At 46.9% G+C, this 15,508-nt stretch overlaps 1 protein-coding gene across 1 annotated transcript in view; it reads left to right on the forward strand.

Annotated features, from left to right (window-relative positions):
* INTS4 (integrator complex subunit 4) overlaps positions 1-15,508 on the forward strand; it is a 1,642,132-nt gene that overhangs the window by 1,097,772 nt on the left and 528,852 nt on the right. The window contains exon 17 of the mRNA XM_069639944.1: positions 2,836-2,916. Within this exon, the coding sequence (XP_069496045.1) occupies positions 2,836-2,916 (81 nt within the window). The remainder of the gene's footprint in view (positions 1-2,835; positions 2,917-15,508) is intronic.

Consider the following 15,508-nt stretch of genomic DNA (forward strand, 5'->3'; position numbering starts at 1 on the left):
TGACACCGGACATCCCGTCCAAAACCCACGACCGAGCAAGGCGGATCGACGGCCTAGTCGAGGTCCACTATGCCCGCCCCCCTGTCGAATACATTTTCCAAGCAGCAGAGCTGGGTGAGGATATCTATCAGATGAGTAATTTGCAGGAGAAGGATCGATAGAACATTACGGCAAGTAATTTCTCCATCTAATTAGATCTTTGGTTAGCCGTAGGATTGTGCTACAGACACATCTGAATTTATGAGCTCTTAACAACTGAATGACCTGGTTAACCGATTCATCTAAATGTACCTGCGGCCTGCGCCACATTGAAGACCTGAGGCACATCCACGTTATTTAGCAGCCTGAAAGCTTTGACTATTCACTTTTTTGAGTATGAACAACTGAAAACGTGTAATGAAGCAATGCTTTTTTAAAAATGAATTGCGATGATCAGACATTCATGATTTATCCGGGTATGTGGCATTAGCACTGAAACTGAAGCTCAAATCGGATAGTTCAGTAGGATTTTCAAGCTGGTTTTATTGTGTATTTGATGTTTCTATGCCTGATTGTTTGGGACTAAGGATTGAAGTCTTAAATGTGTGGAATTTTCTTCAAGTGCCTGTTGTTTTAACAAGGGTTTTTGCGTCTGGATTTTTAGACATTGTCAGGGTTGATTTTGTTGTATTGAATATTGTTCATTGTGTAAATGGAAAAATCCCAATAAAGTTTATTGCTGCTAAGAAAAAATGTATAAATGTTCCCATAATAGTGTTATGGGTTGCAATTCTTGCTGCTGATTATCCTATAAAGGAAAATGAATAGCAAGATGAAATTGGCAATGAATGTGCTGGAGAAGATTGTCTCACGTAGATTAGGGAACCCCCATGGAAGAGGGTGTGGGAAACTAGATGATGTGGATGGGATGGTAGGGCACACATCTGGTGAGTCTGAGAAATAATGGGGCCAGACATAGTTTAACTATACAGGTCATATTCTAGCCAAGTGAGATTTACACTGTGACATGGATAAAGTATGAAATGTAAATTGAAAATGGGGATATCATGTAAGACGTTCGGAGCCACTAAATTACCATCTTAACTTCATGGGCTTGCCATTGGTACGAACAATGCAGATGGAGATGCATGAGGGGTGCGGGCAGATCTGGGGATTCATTTGAAGTACAAGACTGTTTATATTGATACATTTTATTACCCCCAAAGCAGATAAAGGGACTGTCCAACCAAATATGCATAGATTAGGAGCATCTATGTTTGAATAAAAACAGTATGCATACAGACGTTTTGTAAAATGTGTGCTCAGTTGGCACAATAGTTCCAAAATGATGGGAATGTTGAATTTGTTACTGACAAATACTGAAGGCAAGCCCCTGTTTACACACACTCCAGAGTGAATACAACCCTCTAGGGGAATAAACCAGGAGCTAGCTTGCAAGGATAACCATGTGTAATTGTACAGAATGCAAAATATCAGCAAAGGACTCTGCTGCTCCAGAATGCTCTGACTCCGTTCTGACTCCAGAATACATGTCCGTGTCTTATAAGGGCCCACATCGTCATAAATGACATCGCGTATTGAGTTGAAACCCACACAATTCATTGGACGGATGTCAGGCTACAATTGGTTGGTTCTTTAGCCGTCGGTCAGGCTCCATGTGGGTCAGCTGGGCTCATACCGTCATGTGGTGAAGGTCAGGTTGCTCATGAGATACAGTGTTAGATCTAAGCTAGCACACTAAGCCTACTACTACATCACTGTGACCTGCACCTGGGCGGCTTGGGTATCGGTGCCGGGGGAAGGGATGATGAAATAGTCCTTCTGACCCACACATTCTGGGCTTCAATGATACTTCTCCTCTCGCACCCAAGGTCTCCACCCTGGTTTTGATCTCTAATTTATCCCTACGTGCACCTTGTGTTACAAAGTATATATTTTATGCTGAGGGGTGAAACAGTCATACAGGTGTAGATCTTTTATGTCCATTTGATTTGTGCTAGGACGTGGGGGGGGTCATGCGCTTGTCATGGAATGCAGGGATATGGGGGTCGGGTCAGTGGTGTGGGCTCTGACTCTGGGCTGGCTGGTGTAGGTTAGAGGCCTGCTGGCAGCTTGGTTGTGATGAATGGACACTGTGCGGAGCCTGGTGTTGTCTCACGCTCTTGCAGGGCGCATTCCTCCAAAAGATACTAAATGTTTGCAACAGTGAAGGGACATCGGGGGGCGGGGGGTGAACTGGCATGAGAACTGGCGCTCCGGATTCATTATGCTTTAAGGATGTTGGGCCTAGTCAAATCTTTCCAGGCAACTCGGCTGGTGCAGTGCGGTCATGCAATCCTGTGCTTTTTTTGTCATAACTACAAAATGGCGTTCCATTCTATGTGTCTCCTAGTGTTGTGCATCTGCTGTTCGTGCTATATTACCTCTGCACCGAGTTTCATAGTGCAGCTCTCTCCCCCCCATACACTATTTCATAGGGGATTTGCCTCGCCTGTAAGCGCCTATGGTGATGGGATATATTCAAACATTAGCCCAAAAGAACTAATAGAGGTCAGGGGACTTTAAATGGACAGAAGGAAGTGAGATAGCTGTGAAGGACTGATGCAATGACAACTGCGAATAATGTCTCTGGGTTTTGTAAACTGTATACCGTTCTTTATATTTAGAAGATTAACACATCTTGATTATAAGAATTGAATAGCACTGGGATTTCAGGAAAACAAAGGTTTTCTCCTAAAACAGGAAATCTTAGTAAACTGATCTGTTGACCTATGTGACCTGTGTTGGTTTTTATCATTGCAAATGGTCACTCTGCTTATTTACTTTGCTTTTCAGGCATTGCAAGAAAATCTGTGGAATATGGCTGCTCCTCTTTACTTAAAGCAGAATGCACTTGCTTCTTCAGCGGCTAAGCAGGTATATAGTAGAGCCGTTCTTATTGATGTAATAATGTTCTCACTGATTTCTCTAATTTTCTTTTGAGTGTAGGTTTATTTCATTAATTCTCCTTTTTGTTTGGCATTTGACGGATCTTATTTGAAAATGTATTCACTTTATAATTGCAGCATTTATTCCATTGCAAGAAATTATGAATGGCTGTTAGGAGATGTAGATTTCAAGCAATGGAGTTACCTTTGTGGTTTAGAGTCTATGATAATTGGCATTTATCCTCAGATTGATTGTGTAGTATCACACACAGAGTCCCAAGGATACTTCAAGGTTCTTTGAGATCTTTGTGGTGCTACTGCCATCCCGCTCTCTCTCTCCTTGCCACAACCATCCCCCTTACCCCAGATGTCCATAACCTCAGTTAGTGCTATCGATTGTTGACCCCCCTAATGTCTAAGTTCTGTCTTAGGCTAATTATGGTGTCCCTAAATCCAGGCTTGCAGAGTCCCTCGGGGGTTTCCTAACTTTACCTACTTGCACCAAAGGTTAGTGTTCTAATTGGGAATGGAGCTGTGCCTTGCAATTGCTCTGTAGGATTCCTCTGGTTTCACCCATGACCACTGTCACATTACCCTTCTACTCTACCTACTTCTTTTCCCTTGACTCCTCCCCACCAACCTTCTGGCCCTCCGATATTTCACATCTCTCCTGCCTCCACCCTTTGCTGTTTTCCCACTCCTACCACACTACTAACATTTCTCCTCCCACGCTACTTATACTCCTCCTCCCACACTAGAACTGCTCCCACACTACTTCCCCCTCCCACACTTCTCCCCCCCCCAGCCACACTACTATCCCCATCCCAGACTACTATACCCCACCCACACTCCTACGCCACCCCCTCAGACACTCTTTTCACTCTGTACCAGTCTTCACACACTTGCACCTTGCACTACCCTCTCTACCTACTTGTCTCGCACACACTCACACTTCAAAACCACTATCACTCCTAAGCCAATACCTCACCTGGTCCAGAAAAAGGTCAATGACTTGGCCTTCTCACAATAGATTGTTTTTATTACTACAACTCAGGGTTTCACTAATGTCAGTCATAAGTAATTTCTTAGTGTTGAGTTAGAGATCTGAAAAATACTTTTTTTTATTGTTTATGGTCTTAGAAAAACCTTTACAAAACTCTTAGTAAAAACAGAATTACACCAATTGTTACATTTCCAATTCATATGACAGATATAATCAATAAGTTCCAATTGTTACATTTCCAATTCATAAAATCAATAAGTTCCAAAGAAACAGAAAAACACTTTAACAAAATGATTAATCTCCAAATTTCAAATCAATTTTGACTTGTACTGTTTCATCTTATATAGGGTTACAATTTGCATATAGTATAAATCATTAATAGACAATCGAATCACCTCGTTTTCGATGTTTATTATTTGTAACAGACACTTCTCAATGATGTATAGGAGCTTCGTTAATCTAAGCAACAATTATTGGCTATTCCCCCACATGCATCGTTCCCACAAACTCTCTCTCCACACTTTAGATGAAGAAAACAGGAATGAATCAAAAATCACAGCCCTCTTTGGTTCAAAGAATGTGCAATCTATAATCAAATGCTTCAGGGTTTCCAGCTCATTAGAATGACTACAAATACGACATCTTCCAGTTGACATATCCACCAATTTATGGTGCCAATATTCGACTTTTTCGTTGGTTAAGTTTAAATCGTAAATGGGCTTTTCTGACTTCATTGCACAGAAAGATCTCTAAATATCGTGCACTGTGACCCCATTTTCTCCTAAATTTCGCGTATTCATAGTAAGTTTACTATTACCTATTTTTTCCAGTAATACACACCAATAGTAGGACTGAAATTTCCTTTTGCAAGCAGGAAGGCCGACCACCAAGTCCTCTGTAGCAATCATCGTTGTCTCTAATATTGTCTCACTTTTGTTTTTAAATCTCAAGATGGAAGGCGGGCACCCCTCCTTTAACAACACAGCCAGATCTTCATATAAAGACTGTTTGGATGGCAGAAGCATCTTAACATAACTATTAAGCATTCGCCAATGCCATTTGGCAGACAAGGGGAGAAGACCAAGTTCATGACAAACAAGCATGTTGGGCATTGAATGGGCTAATCCCAGTTCCTGTTTCCACAATCTTCCCAGAACAAAATCCAAGAAAGCTTCCATCTCAAAATTGCAGATGTCAAGGGCATAAAAAAGAATCGGTTCCACTGTTAAGAGCTAGAACTGTATACTGGGCAACAATGAGAATTTACTGTGGCGATGATATATAATCTTCATCTGAGAGTTAAGCGACTTCAATTGTTCATTGAGCACCTTCTTCCACATAACCACGGAATAGTTAGATGAAAGCCGATAGCCCAGATACCGAATAGAGTGTGTCTGCGGTATTACAACCTCATTAAGAGACCAGGTGAATTTTGATGTTTTCCTCTTGCCATCTGCAAATGTGATAATGAAAGATTTGGCTGGATTTACTTGTAGGTTGTTCTTAAATGCATAACTATAAAACAGTGAAAGTTTGGCCTGAAGACCAAAGGAGGTGCAATCCATGAATAGCAGATAATCCACAAAGCCAATCCAATTCAATATCAACCCACGAAATTTAACCAGGTAAATAACAGCATCACACCAGGCTGACTCCAGATCTGCTAGGTGTAGGTTAAACAGAACAGCGGCCAGATTGCATCCCTGTTTAACACCTATCTCAGTGGGTATCATGTCTGTAACAGCCCCGTCCTTTGTCAGCCTTATTCTATAATTAGTTTTTTGATGGAGGAGTGCAATAATGTGTTAAACAAAAGGGCACCTGGTTAATGCCTTGCTCTGCCCAGGCGGGTAATAGCATATATGAAAGAAAGTGAGCAAGGTCATGGGGTACCTGACTGATAAACGAGAAAAGGACCCACTCCTATCGGGGTATCACTAACTCTTGACACAGAAGAATCTGGAAAGAATAAATGAAGTACTGCAGTTGGAATTTAATGAAACTGTAGTATAGGTTGATAGATACACTTGACTGGGTTTTACACAAGATACAAAGGTATTTCCACAAATATGGTACAATAACCACTATGATAAAAGCAAATGCTGATTAATTGCCGCGTATTAACAATGCATACACATCCACTGAAAGATCTTTGGGAAGGATGCCAGTGGATTTAGTGAAGTGATAACATTTGGTAATCAACGAGAGCACATCTGAACCAAGTAGAGTTGAACAAGAACAACAAAGAACAATATAACGGTCTACACGACTGTGTTTCGGCCAGAAGGTGAGCAAGATTAAGCTCTGATGATATGGCCTTCATCAGGACAGGATATTCCAAACACGGGAAGTATCTTGTGGGGTCTGTAGAGATAAACAGACGGGGGTGTATTAGGAGTGGGCACTACACGTAAGTGTCTAGCACAGGTATGGGTATCAGTACAAAGGGCCAGTGCTTACCGGGACTTCGGTGCGCTGAGAATCAGCTAGAAGTAGTGTCTTGAGTACACTGTAGGATTTGTAGGATCCTGTAAATGGCAATTCCTGTGAAAAAAGGAATGACAGTGGGGCTGTAAGAGTCCGCCAATGAAGAGGTGCAATCAGATGTAGCAAAGGTGGGAGCAGGGCTTACCTTACTCACGCCTGCAAATTCCCGAAAAACTGGGTAAGGCGGGCTGGCGTGTTGATTACATGACAAAAAGCTGCGGTATTACTCACAAAATGTGCAAAGTATAGTAATCTTTGTGGTCACTTCCATCCCATTTATTTCGCAAAATATTGCCATTCATTCACTCTGTGGTTGCGTATATTGCAAATTTCTTGAGTAGACATTACGTTTAATGTGAAATGCATTATATTATTTCTTGGTATTTTTATTCGGATACTTCTTTGTTAGGCAGAATCATGTGCAGTTCCCTTGGGGAACGCTGCAAAAAGATTAAGACTACAGGAGTATGCAGTAAACCCAATTGGTAGCAGTCTGCACCACCCTGATTTACCTGGTAGCTGTGGCTGAGCAGACTTCTCTCAAGAAGCGTAGGGCCGTATATAGAGTATACACAATAAGGCTAAAAACACAGTAGAGCAAACAAACACTGACCAGAGCTTTGTATAAAAAGTATATAATTATTTATTTAAAACACACTTTAGGCAATATACTAGCACTCTAAATCAAGTGAAGACACAGTCAGGTAAAGTATACACACCTCCCTTGATAACTATCCGACAAGTCAGCGTTAAAACACCACGATTTGTTAAAACAGATGTGAGTGCATAACCTGATGGCACTCCAATAGTTCACGCAAAGGGAGAGAAAAAGGCAGAGCATAGAAATAAAACAGGTCCCAACACTTTTAGGAGTTCTCAGCAAGGGAATAAAGGCAGTATATACTGTAGAGCCAAAGTTCATAGGCCAGGCCCACTTTAAAGGGAGCAAAGCGAAATGTGCCCAGGATCACAAGGTTTTATATGCACTAAAAGTCTTTGCAGAATGTTCAAAAGAGGTTGGTGTGATTCAAGAAGGTAATGTTAGAAGGTCTGGGGCCAATCCAGTTGGCAAGCCAAGGATTTAAGGGTCACCTTGGGCAAACCGAAGAAAGGGAGGCCAGGCAGGACACCGTACCTTAAGAGCGAGGAAGCTCCGGCGGTGGCAGTTGTTCCTGGCAGTGGTTGCAGTTTGTTGTTTCGACCAGGGGAAGAGAGGATCTCGTCGAGGAGGAAACATGGAGTCATTGCACTGCACAGGGATTAAACCAGCCGCGGAGTTCGTCGATAAAAGGTGCGTTCCTTTTATTCGCGGTCAAAGTGGTGAAGTTTGGCTATCCGGCCGCCAGGGTGCTTGGCACCGGCGATTCAACCAAGAGACGTCATTGGAAGGTGAAAGGGGTGAACTCGTTGGTCCCACCAGCTATGGGGAAGAAGACTCGTCCAGCAGAAGATCTTCTCTTGTCGTCGGGAAAGTGGTGAGGTAGTTGCAGCAGGGCTTCACCGGTGGTGGTGTTGCAGATGGCTCAGCTTCTTCCCTCTTCGGATTCTTAGGTCCTGCGGCGACTTCCGAAGTTCCAGTCCCAAAGGCCCTGCTTTTATGCAGAAAAACCCCATTCAACAGCCTAGCTGTCCCTCAAACATGCTAAGTGGTGAGCCGGGCGACTCACCACTGGCCCAATCAGAACAGAGTGCGAATTGAGTTGCTAAGGCAACGCAGTCCAGGGTGCCAATTCCCCTCCCCACCCATCCTGTGGAACCCAGACAGAGTGGCACCATTTGGAGGGCTTCTGTGGAGAAGTCCGCCAAAAAGTGGAACAAAGGGCTCGACCTTGGTCAGAGTTACAGAGACGGACACAAACGCCATTTTAGAAAAGAGTTCTGGCAAAAAGACCCAACCGTGGATTTAATATTAAATAAATAAACTGGCTGTATCTTTAACATTGCACCAAAAAGTGGTGTGCTTAAAATCAATGGGAAAATCCCATAGAGAATATTCTGGTGGAATATTTTGCGTGGTAACCACTGCCACCAGCCAGAAACTCGACAAGGGGGGACTGGATAGTGCACCCTTGAAAACAGACCCAGGGGCAATCTAATTAACCCCTTCCAGTACTTCCACAATATGATGGTTTGTACTGGTTCTGTTCACAATTTAGGACTAGTAAAGTCAATGGTGACTTTACATGCCCTGGGAGACAGTAGTCATTCCCAGGGTATGGAGTCTATGTTTGGGGGTCACTAGGACACCCCTGTGTTACTGCACTGAGGGTGCTGTGTAACACACACAAAAAATAGATGATACCCTATGGAGCAGAAAGAAACCCCATAGCCCATAAGCACACAAAGAGTCAAAGACATACCTCAAATCATGCTTAAGAGTGGGAGGAAAAGAGTCACTCTTATCAGGAGAAAAAAACAAACCCCAAAAATCCAGCAAAGCTGCTGGGGGACTCACTAGGTTTGGGAAATTAGCCTTATAAGAGAATTATCCCTAACATTCTTTAAATATTGTTCAATTTCCAGATACCATTTATAGAAGGAGATTGTTTGTGATTATAATTTTGTATTTAGTATAGCTGCATTATTCTCAGACCAATATTTCGCTCTCACAAGTTCTTTTGCTTTATTGAGGTTGCGTAGTAAGATTTTGGTGGAACTCCCCAATTTCAACAGAGCATCTTCACATTCATTCAAAATTCAAGCATGAATACCTCATTATTATATCCATCAAATATAGAATAGAAGATATAATTTCTTGATGTAAGGCACTTACACCACAATGAAAGTCTTTTCCTTAACCTAACGCTTACCATTGATTGCAATTCCATTTCCTATCTAATTAATTCAATCGGTATACATTTTGGTATGTAAAACATCACTGCATGCCAAACGAGGCCCTCGATGACTTTTAAATACTTTGCTATTTGAGGTGGAGAAAATTCTGTCCCGTACAGCAATCTTGTTACAATTTTTGCTTGATAAAATTCTCTTTAGGGTGTCATTGAGAAACAATCATATTTGTGCTCTGCTCTTCGAAGCTGACGGCAGGCTGCAACTACTTTTGTTTTTAAATGTGTCTTAATAATATTTAGAGAGCAATTAATCAAAAATCGGTATCCAAAATACTGCATGACATTCTGGCTTTGTTATAGTCTATCCTTTGCATTTCCACGTACATTTTGCTTTGGAACCTTTCCCAGACACATAACCGTTTTTGATGGATTTATGGTTAATTTAAGGTCATCAATATATTTTTCAAATACTACTATTAGACGTTGAAGAGCAATTATAGTGCAATCAAGTAAGAGAAAATCATCGGCATAAGCTAACCAATGAATTAGTGTCGATCCTAATTTAGGTGAAATTGGGCCAATATGATCCAAGGCTTCTGCTGCTCCAGCGACATACAAATTCAAAAGTGTAGCCGCAAGAATGCATCCTTGACACAGACCATTTTGTGTGGAAATAACCTTTGTTCTCCAACATGGGGTCTGGCATGGATTCACATGCTCATAAATGTTCCCCGTCGTCAGGCTGGGATTCCTCGGTAAAGAAAAAATCAGTTTCGTTTCTGAACTGTCTTTCTACTAGTAACCAATCACTGGTCTCTGGGTCACACGGCCCCCAGCCAATGACTGCCCTCTACCTAAGCCCCTCCTCTGCCAGCCATCTCAGATTTTTACCGCACATTCAAGTGTTGGGAGTCCTTGTGCTGTAGTTCTCGAGCTTTTACTGCGTATTGCGTTTTTTCAAAGAGTTTACTCTTATTTTTTCGGTAATTTGAGCCTCAAGCTCCACCGATTCTTCTTTCGATCAACGGGGACACGTTTCGGAATTTTCTACGCCCCTCAATGCCGGATTTTCATTGAATGACTCTTCTTGGAGGATTCTGGAAGACCTTTGAGGCCTACCCTGATTCGGACATGGCCCAGGACAAGGGAGATTCAACGCCTACTGGATCCAAACTGTTCAAGAACGTCTTTAAGGAGGACAAGCACTCTCGTGCCTCTACTACTTACACGCCGACAAGTCGTACGTGGAGGAGGACTGTGCGTTCTGCAAGAACATGTCCGTCCGGACCATGAAGGATCATCGTAAACGACTCGCTGACTGGCTGGAGGCAAAGAGCCCAGAAGCAGATGAGAAGAAGAGGTCCGAGCAGTCTTCTAACACCTTTGAGGGTGCTCTGGCGACGGGGGCCCAACAAAAGGCAAAGCACCGCGAGTCCGCAGGCACCGGGAGCGCCGTTGGTTTGGGCTACTCGGCTGCCAGGCAGGGCGCGATGTCACCGACGCCATCATCCACGAGCCAACACTCTGGCTCAGGGAAAAGGAAGTCGGAGAACCCAGGTAAGCTTCGGGAGAAGCCCTGGTCGATCCAGATGGAGAAAGCCAAGGGGGGACGAGGCAGTGACCTCCTCCTAATGTGAAGGCCTCAGACGCGCCCAAGGTCGCGAAGTCCCTGATTCAGCCGGAGAAGGCCTCGATTGAAGGAGTCGTGGCGGCCCTGGCAAAGCATGTGGAGGCTACCCCAGTGTCTAGAGTTTCCCTGCCACCCCGGAGGGAATCATATTTGCAGCCTATCGAGAAGACCCCCGTGAACCCCGGGACGAGAAAGAGGGGGAAGGGCACGGTAGCCATAACGGACACAGATACCACCTCCGAGGATGAGCTGGCTGGCATCAAAGCTATCCTGGACAAGATGTTTGATGCCTACGGGAGGGATCCCAACAAGGCGGACATGGAGAGCAACGGTGGAGCCGAACGAGAAGCTGCGGGCCGTGGAGGAAGCAGAGGACCCCGCGCCCCAGCCGTCGCTCCCATCACAACCGTTGCCTACGCCACAGGACAATTCAGGAGCAATCTTGATGGCTTTCCAGACCCTGTGTACGGAGATGAGGACAAGGTTGCCCTCACCCCCAGCGGACGATCCAGTGGCGGCTGGACCATAGGGGAACCCACCGAATAAGCGGAGGCAAATCCATCCTCCCCCTCCCTTCCGTCCTTCACCTCCATCCCCTCCACCGAGGGCTGAAACGGGAATGGCGACTATGGGGATGGACGACGACGGTGGTGACGACGGGACGGATCTCCCATCACCCCCTGCCTGGGCCACCCCTCGCCCGACAAAATTGGCTCCTTTCACGCCATGATCGCCATGATCTCCAGGGCATCTGAGCTTTTCCAGCTATGCCCTGAAGAGCAGAAGAAGGAAGGTTTCCTCTACCAACAACGGGAGGCCAAGAGGAAGACCGTCCACTCAGTCCAGTTACTGGACGACATCTGGGACGAAGGACTGTCCCTGCTGAAGAACTCATCCAGGGCCCCTGCGAAGAGGGACCGGTACGAGAAGAAGTACCGGGTCCCAGACTCCGCTCCTATGAGCCTCGGAGCACAGCAGTCCCCGGATTTGGTTGTCTCCACGGTGGCCAAGAAGAAATCAGCAGGGGCGACGGCATCAACTTCCACTTACCCACCCGACGGCGAGGGGAAGAAGCTTCACACCATGGGACGACGGGTCATCGTGTCGGAAGCGACGACCATCAAGGCAGCCAAAGCCATCGCGATCGTGGCACGCTACGACAAGGAGATGTGGTTCAAGATTGCTCCCCTCCTGGACTTCCTCCCAGACAAGAGGGCGGAAGCCCTTGAAATCCTGCAGGAAGGCGAGGTGGTGTCAGACCACGCCATCACAGTGGCCACGGACATCGCCGACGCCAGCTTTCGCCAGATGGGCAAAAGTTTGCCTACGCTGGCCCGGTTGGCTCAAGGCCACCAGTTTCCGTCAGGACGTGCAGACCGTACTACTGAACATGCCCTTTGACAGAAGCAACCTATTCGGGAAAGCTGTGGACGAGCCGCTACAGGCCATCAAGGCGGACACCGAGACGGCCAGTGCCCTAGGCACTCTTCATCGACAGCCGTCCTTTCGGATCACTGCCAAGCTGCCCGTTTCTTATTGCAGGAAGCTTACAGAGGCCGCAGCAAGACCAGTGGTTACTGTTCTCTTCGCCAAGGAGCCCAGGGTGGCCAGGCCTCAGCGAAATGGGATTGAACCGGCCGTGACGTCGCGCCCCCACCTAAGCCCCCCGGTGGGAGGCCGGCTGGCAAACTTCGTCAGCGTATAGGAGTCCATCTCCACCGACCGTTGGGTGCTGGATGCCCTGGCCCAGGGGCAAACTCTGAAGTTTCAAAGAAGGTGCCCCCATTTACCTCCTGTGGCCAGGAAAGAAAACCACGTTCCACAGCTGCTTCTGGAGGTATGAGCCATGCTGAGAAAGGGTGCGATAGAACTCGTCCCAAAGAGGCTCCGGATTATACTTGCAGTACTTCCTCGTCCGAAAGAAGACCAGCGGCTGGCGACCATCCTGGACCTTCGACGCCTCAACAAATACATCAAAGCCCAGAGGTTCTGTATGGTTAGCCTTCAGCACGTGCTTGGACAGCTGGAGGAAAGCGACTTCCTATCGTCACTGGACTTGGACGGTGCCTACTTTCACATCCCCATACACAAAGGACATCCTGGGCAAGGTCCAATGGCTGTCAAACATCTAAGTGGCCAGGATGAGGTCCCTCAAGTCCCTGCTCGGCATGATGTCCTCTTGCATCTACCTCGTGCGCCTGTGCAGGCTGCGGATGTGACTGCTGCAGGAGTTCCTCGCCGCCCGTTGGAGCAAAGTGACGGGGAGCTTCGAAGACAATATCTCCCTCAACGAGACTTTCCGTCAAGCGATCCGATGGTGGGGCACCTGCGCGCATCTCGCGGCGGGCATGGACTTCCAGACCCCAACACACCAAGAAACGGTGATGACGGGCGCCTCCCTGGAGGTTGGGGAGCGCACACCAGAGATCTCCACGCAAGAGGCCTTTGGCTCGCGGAGGAGAGGTCCCTGCACATCAACGTCCTGGAGCTCTGGGCCGTGTTCTGGGCCTTCAGGTCTTTCTTTCCGTCGCTCAAGGGCAAAGTGGTACGGATCTTCACCGACAACACCACCACGATGTTCTACATCCTGAAACAATGGGGCACCAGATCTCCAGCCCTATCCAAGGAAGCGCAGGATCTGTGGCACCGGGCCGTCGCCCATGGAATGTTCCCGGTACTTTTTCATCTGGCAGGAGTGAAAAACACTGTTGCCGACACACTCAGCAGGGAGCTGCGCTCTTGCCACGAGTAGGAGCTTCGGCAAGATCAAGTGGATCTCCTATTCCAACGATGGGGTAGTCCGCAGGTCGACCTGTTTGCGACGGCGGAGAACACCAAGTGCCGGAGATTCACCAGCAGGTTTCCCCAGCCGGGGAGCATGGGCGATGCATTCTCCTTCCCCTGGGACAGCCTGTTCCTGTGCGCGTTCCCACTGTTGCCGTTGCTTCTGTGACTCATCACTCAACTCAGACTGTCCCGGTGCAGGATGATCCTCGTCGCACCAGCGTGGCCGAGGCAGATATGGTTCCCGGAACTTCTTGACTTGTCAGTGTCCCCCCCCCCCCCGGTCAAACTGCCGACGGACGCTGATCTTCTCGCCAGGGAAAGAGACGCCATCCTACATCACGTCCCGGCATCGCTGGACCTGCAGGCCTGGCTTCTGCAGCACTAGAGTTCGGAGGCTATGATATCCTGGTGGACTGCAAGGAGGTACTTGCAAAGGCCAGGGCATTCTTGACTCTTAAGTGCTTGTTCCCACCGGTGAAGTCTCCGGCTCCGGCGTGGGAGCTCATCATGGTGCTGACCAAGCTCATGCGTCCCCCATTCGAGCCCTTGCATTCGGCACCGCTGAAGTTCCTTTCGTGGAAGACAGCGTTTCTTGTGGCTATCACCTCCGCTCGAGGAGTGGGAGGGATCCAGGCACTCTTCTGTAAACCTCCATATCTGACATTCCACAAGACGAAGATAGTGCTGAGGACTCACCCCTCCTTCATGCACAAGGTGCCTTCGGACTTCCATCTCAACGAGCCCTTGGTGTTACCTGTTTTCTTCCTGTCGCCTTCGTCGCCGGCTGAGAGGACTTTGCACTCGCTGGATGTGGCTAGAGCGCTGAAGTTCTACGTTGACCGCACAAAGAGTTTTCGGAAGACATCACAGCTGTTTGTGAACTTTGGCCCTGTGAACCAAGGGAAGGCCCTCTCGAAGGCTTCCATTTCCAGATGCCTCTCCGGCTGCATCATGCACTGTCACTGGTTGCAAACCGACTCTTGCCCGGCCGTCCGAGAGCCCATTCAACCAGAGCAATCGCTGCTACTACGGTGTTCCTGTCTGGTGTGCCCCTGCTGGACATCTGCAGGGCTGCTACGTGGAGGTCGACGTACACCTTCACGAGATTCTACTGCGTCGACCGGGATTCCAGGGAGGAGTCCAGAGTCGGCCAGGCAGTGCTGCGCAACCTGTTCGCTTCAATGTGAGCCTGGTGAGGTGTTGCTTAATGTAGAGTTGTTGAAAGGCTTGATGTTGAGCCTTGCCACCTCCCGTGGTTATGCATGCGTGTACTGCTATGTATTCTTGATCATGTAAATCCATACCAGACCCCATGCTGGAGAAGGAACAAGTTACTTACCTGTAACTGTTGTTCTCCAGCATGGGTCTGGCATGGATTCACATGCGAACCCTCCCTCCTACCCCTCTGCGGCTCTTCTCTTGTTCCTACTGCCACTTTACGTGCTACCAAATCTGCAGATGGCTGCCAGAGGAGGGGCTTAGGTAGAGGGCAGTCATTGGCTGGGGGCAGTATGACCCAGATCCAGTGATTGGTTACTAGTAGAAAGACAGTTCAGAAACGAAACTTAAACTGATTTTTTTCTTTACTGAGGATTCCCAGCCTGATGACCGGGAATATTCATGAGCATGTGAATCCATGCCAGACCCATGCTGGAGAACAACAGTTACAGGTAAGTAACTTGTTCCTTAGTAGTCCCATTGAATTGAGTCTTACCCTCATCTTCGTATTTGAATATAAATGTATAATTACATCCAATAGATTCCTTGAAATACCCGTTACTATGAGTTGATGCCACAAAGTAGCTCTATCAACTTTGTCAAAAGCCATCAAGAAATCTATCGAGGCAATAAAGATAGAGGCATTTTGTATGGAAGCTTTACT

Source organism: Ambystoma mexicanum, chromosome 7q, assembly GCF_040938575.1.
Source record: "Ambystoma mexicanum isolate Mex_15411 chromosome 7q, UKY_AmexF1_1, whole genome shotgun sequence".
In the NCBI taxonomy this organism is placed as follows: domain Eukaryota; kingdom Metazoa; phylum Chordata; class Amphibia; order Caudata; family Ambystomatidae; genus Ambystoma; species Ambystoma mexicanum.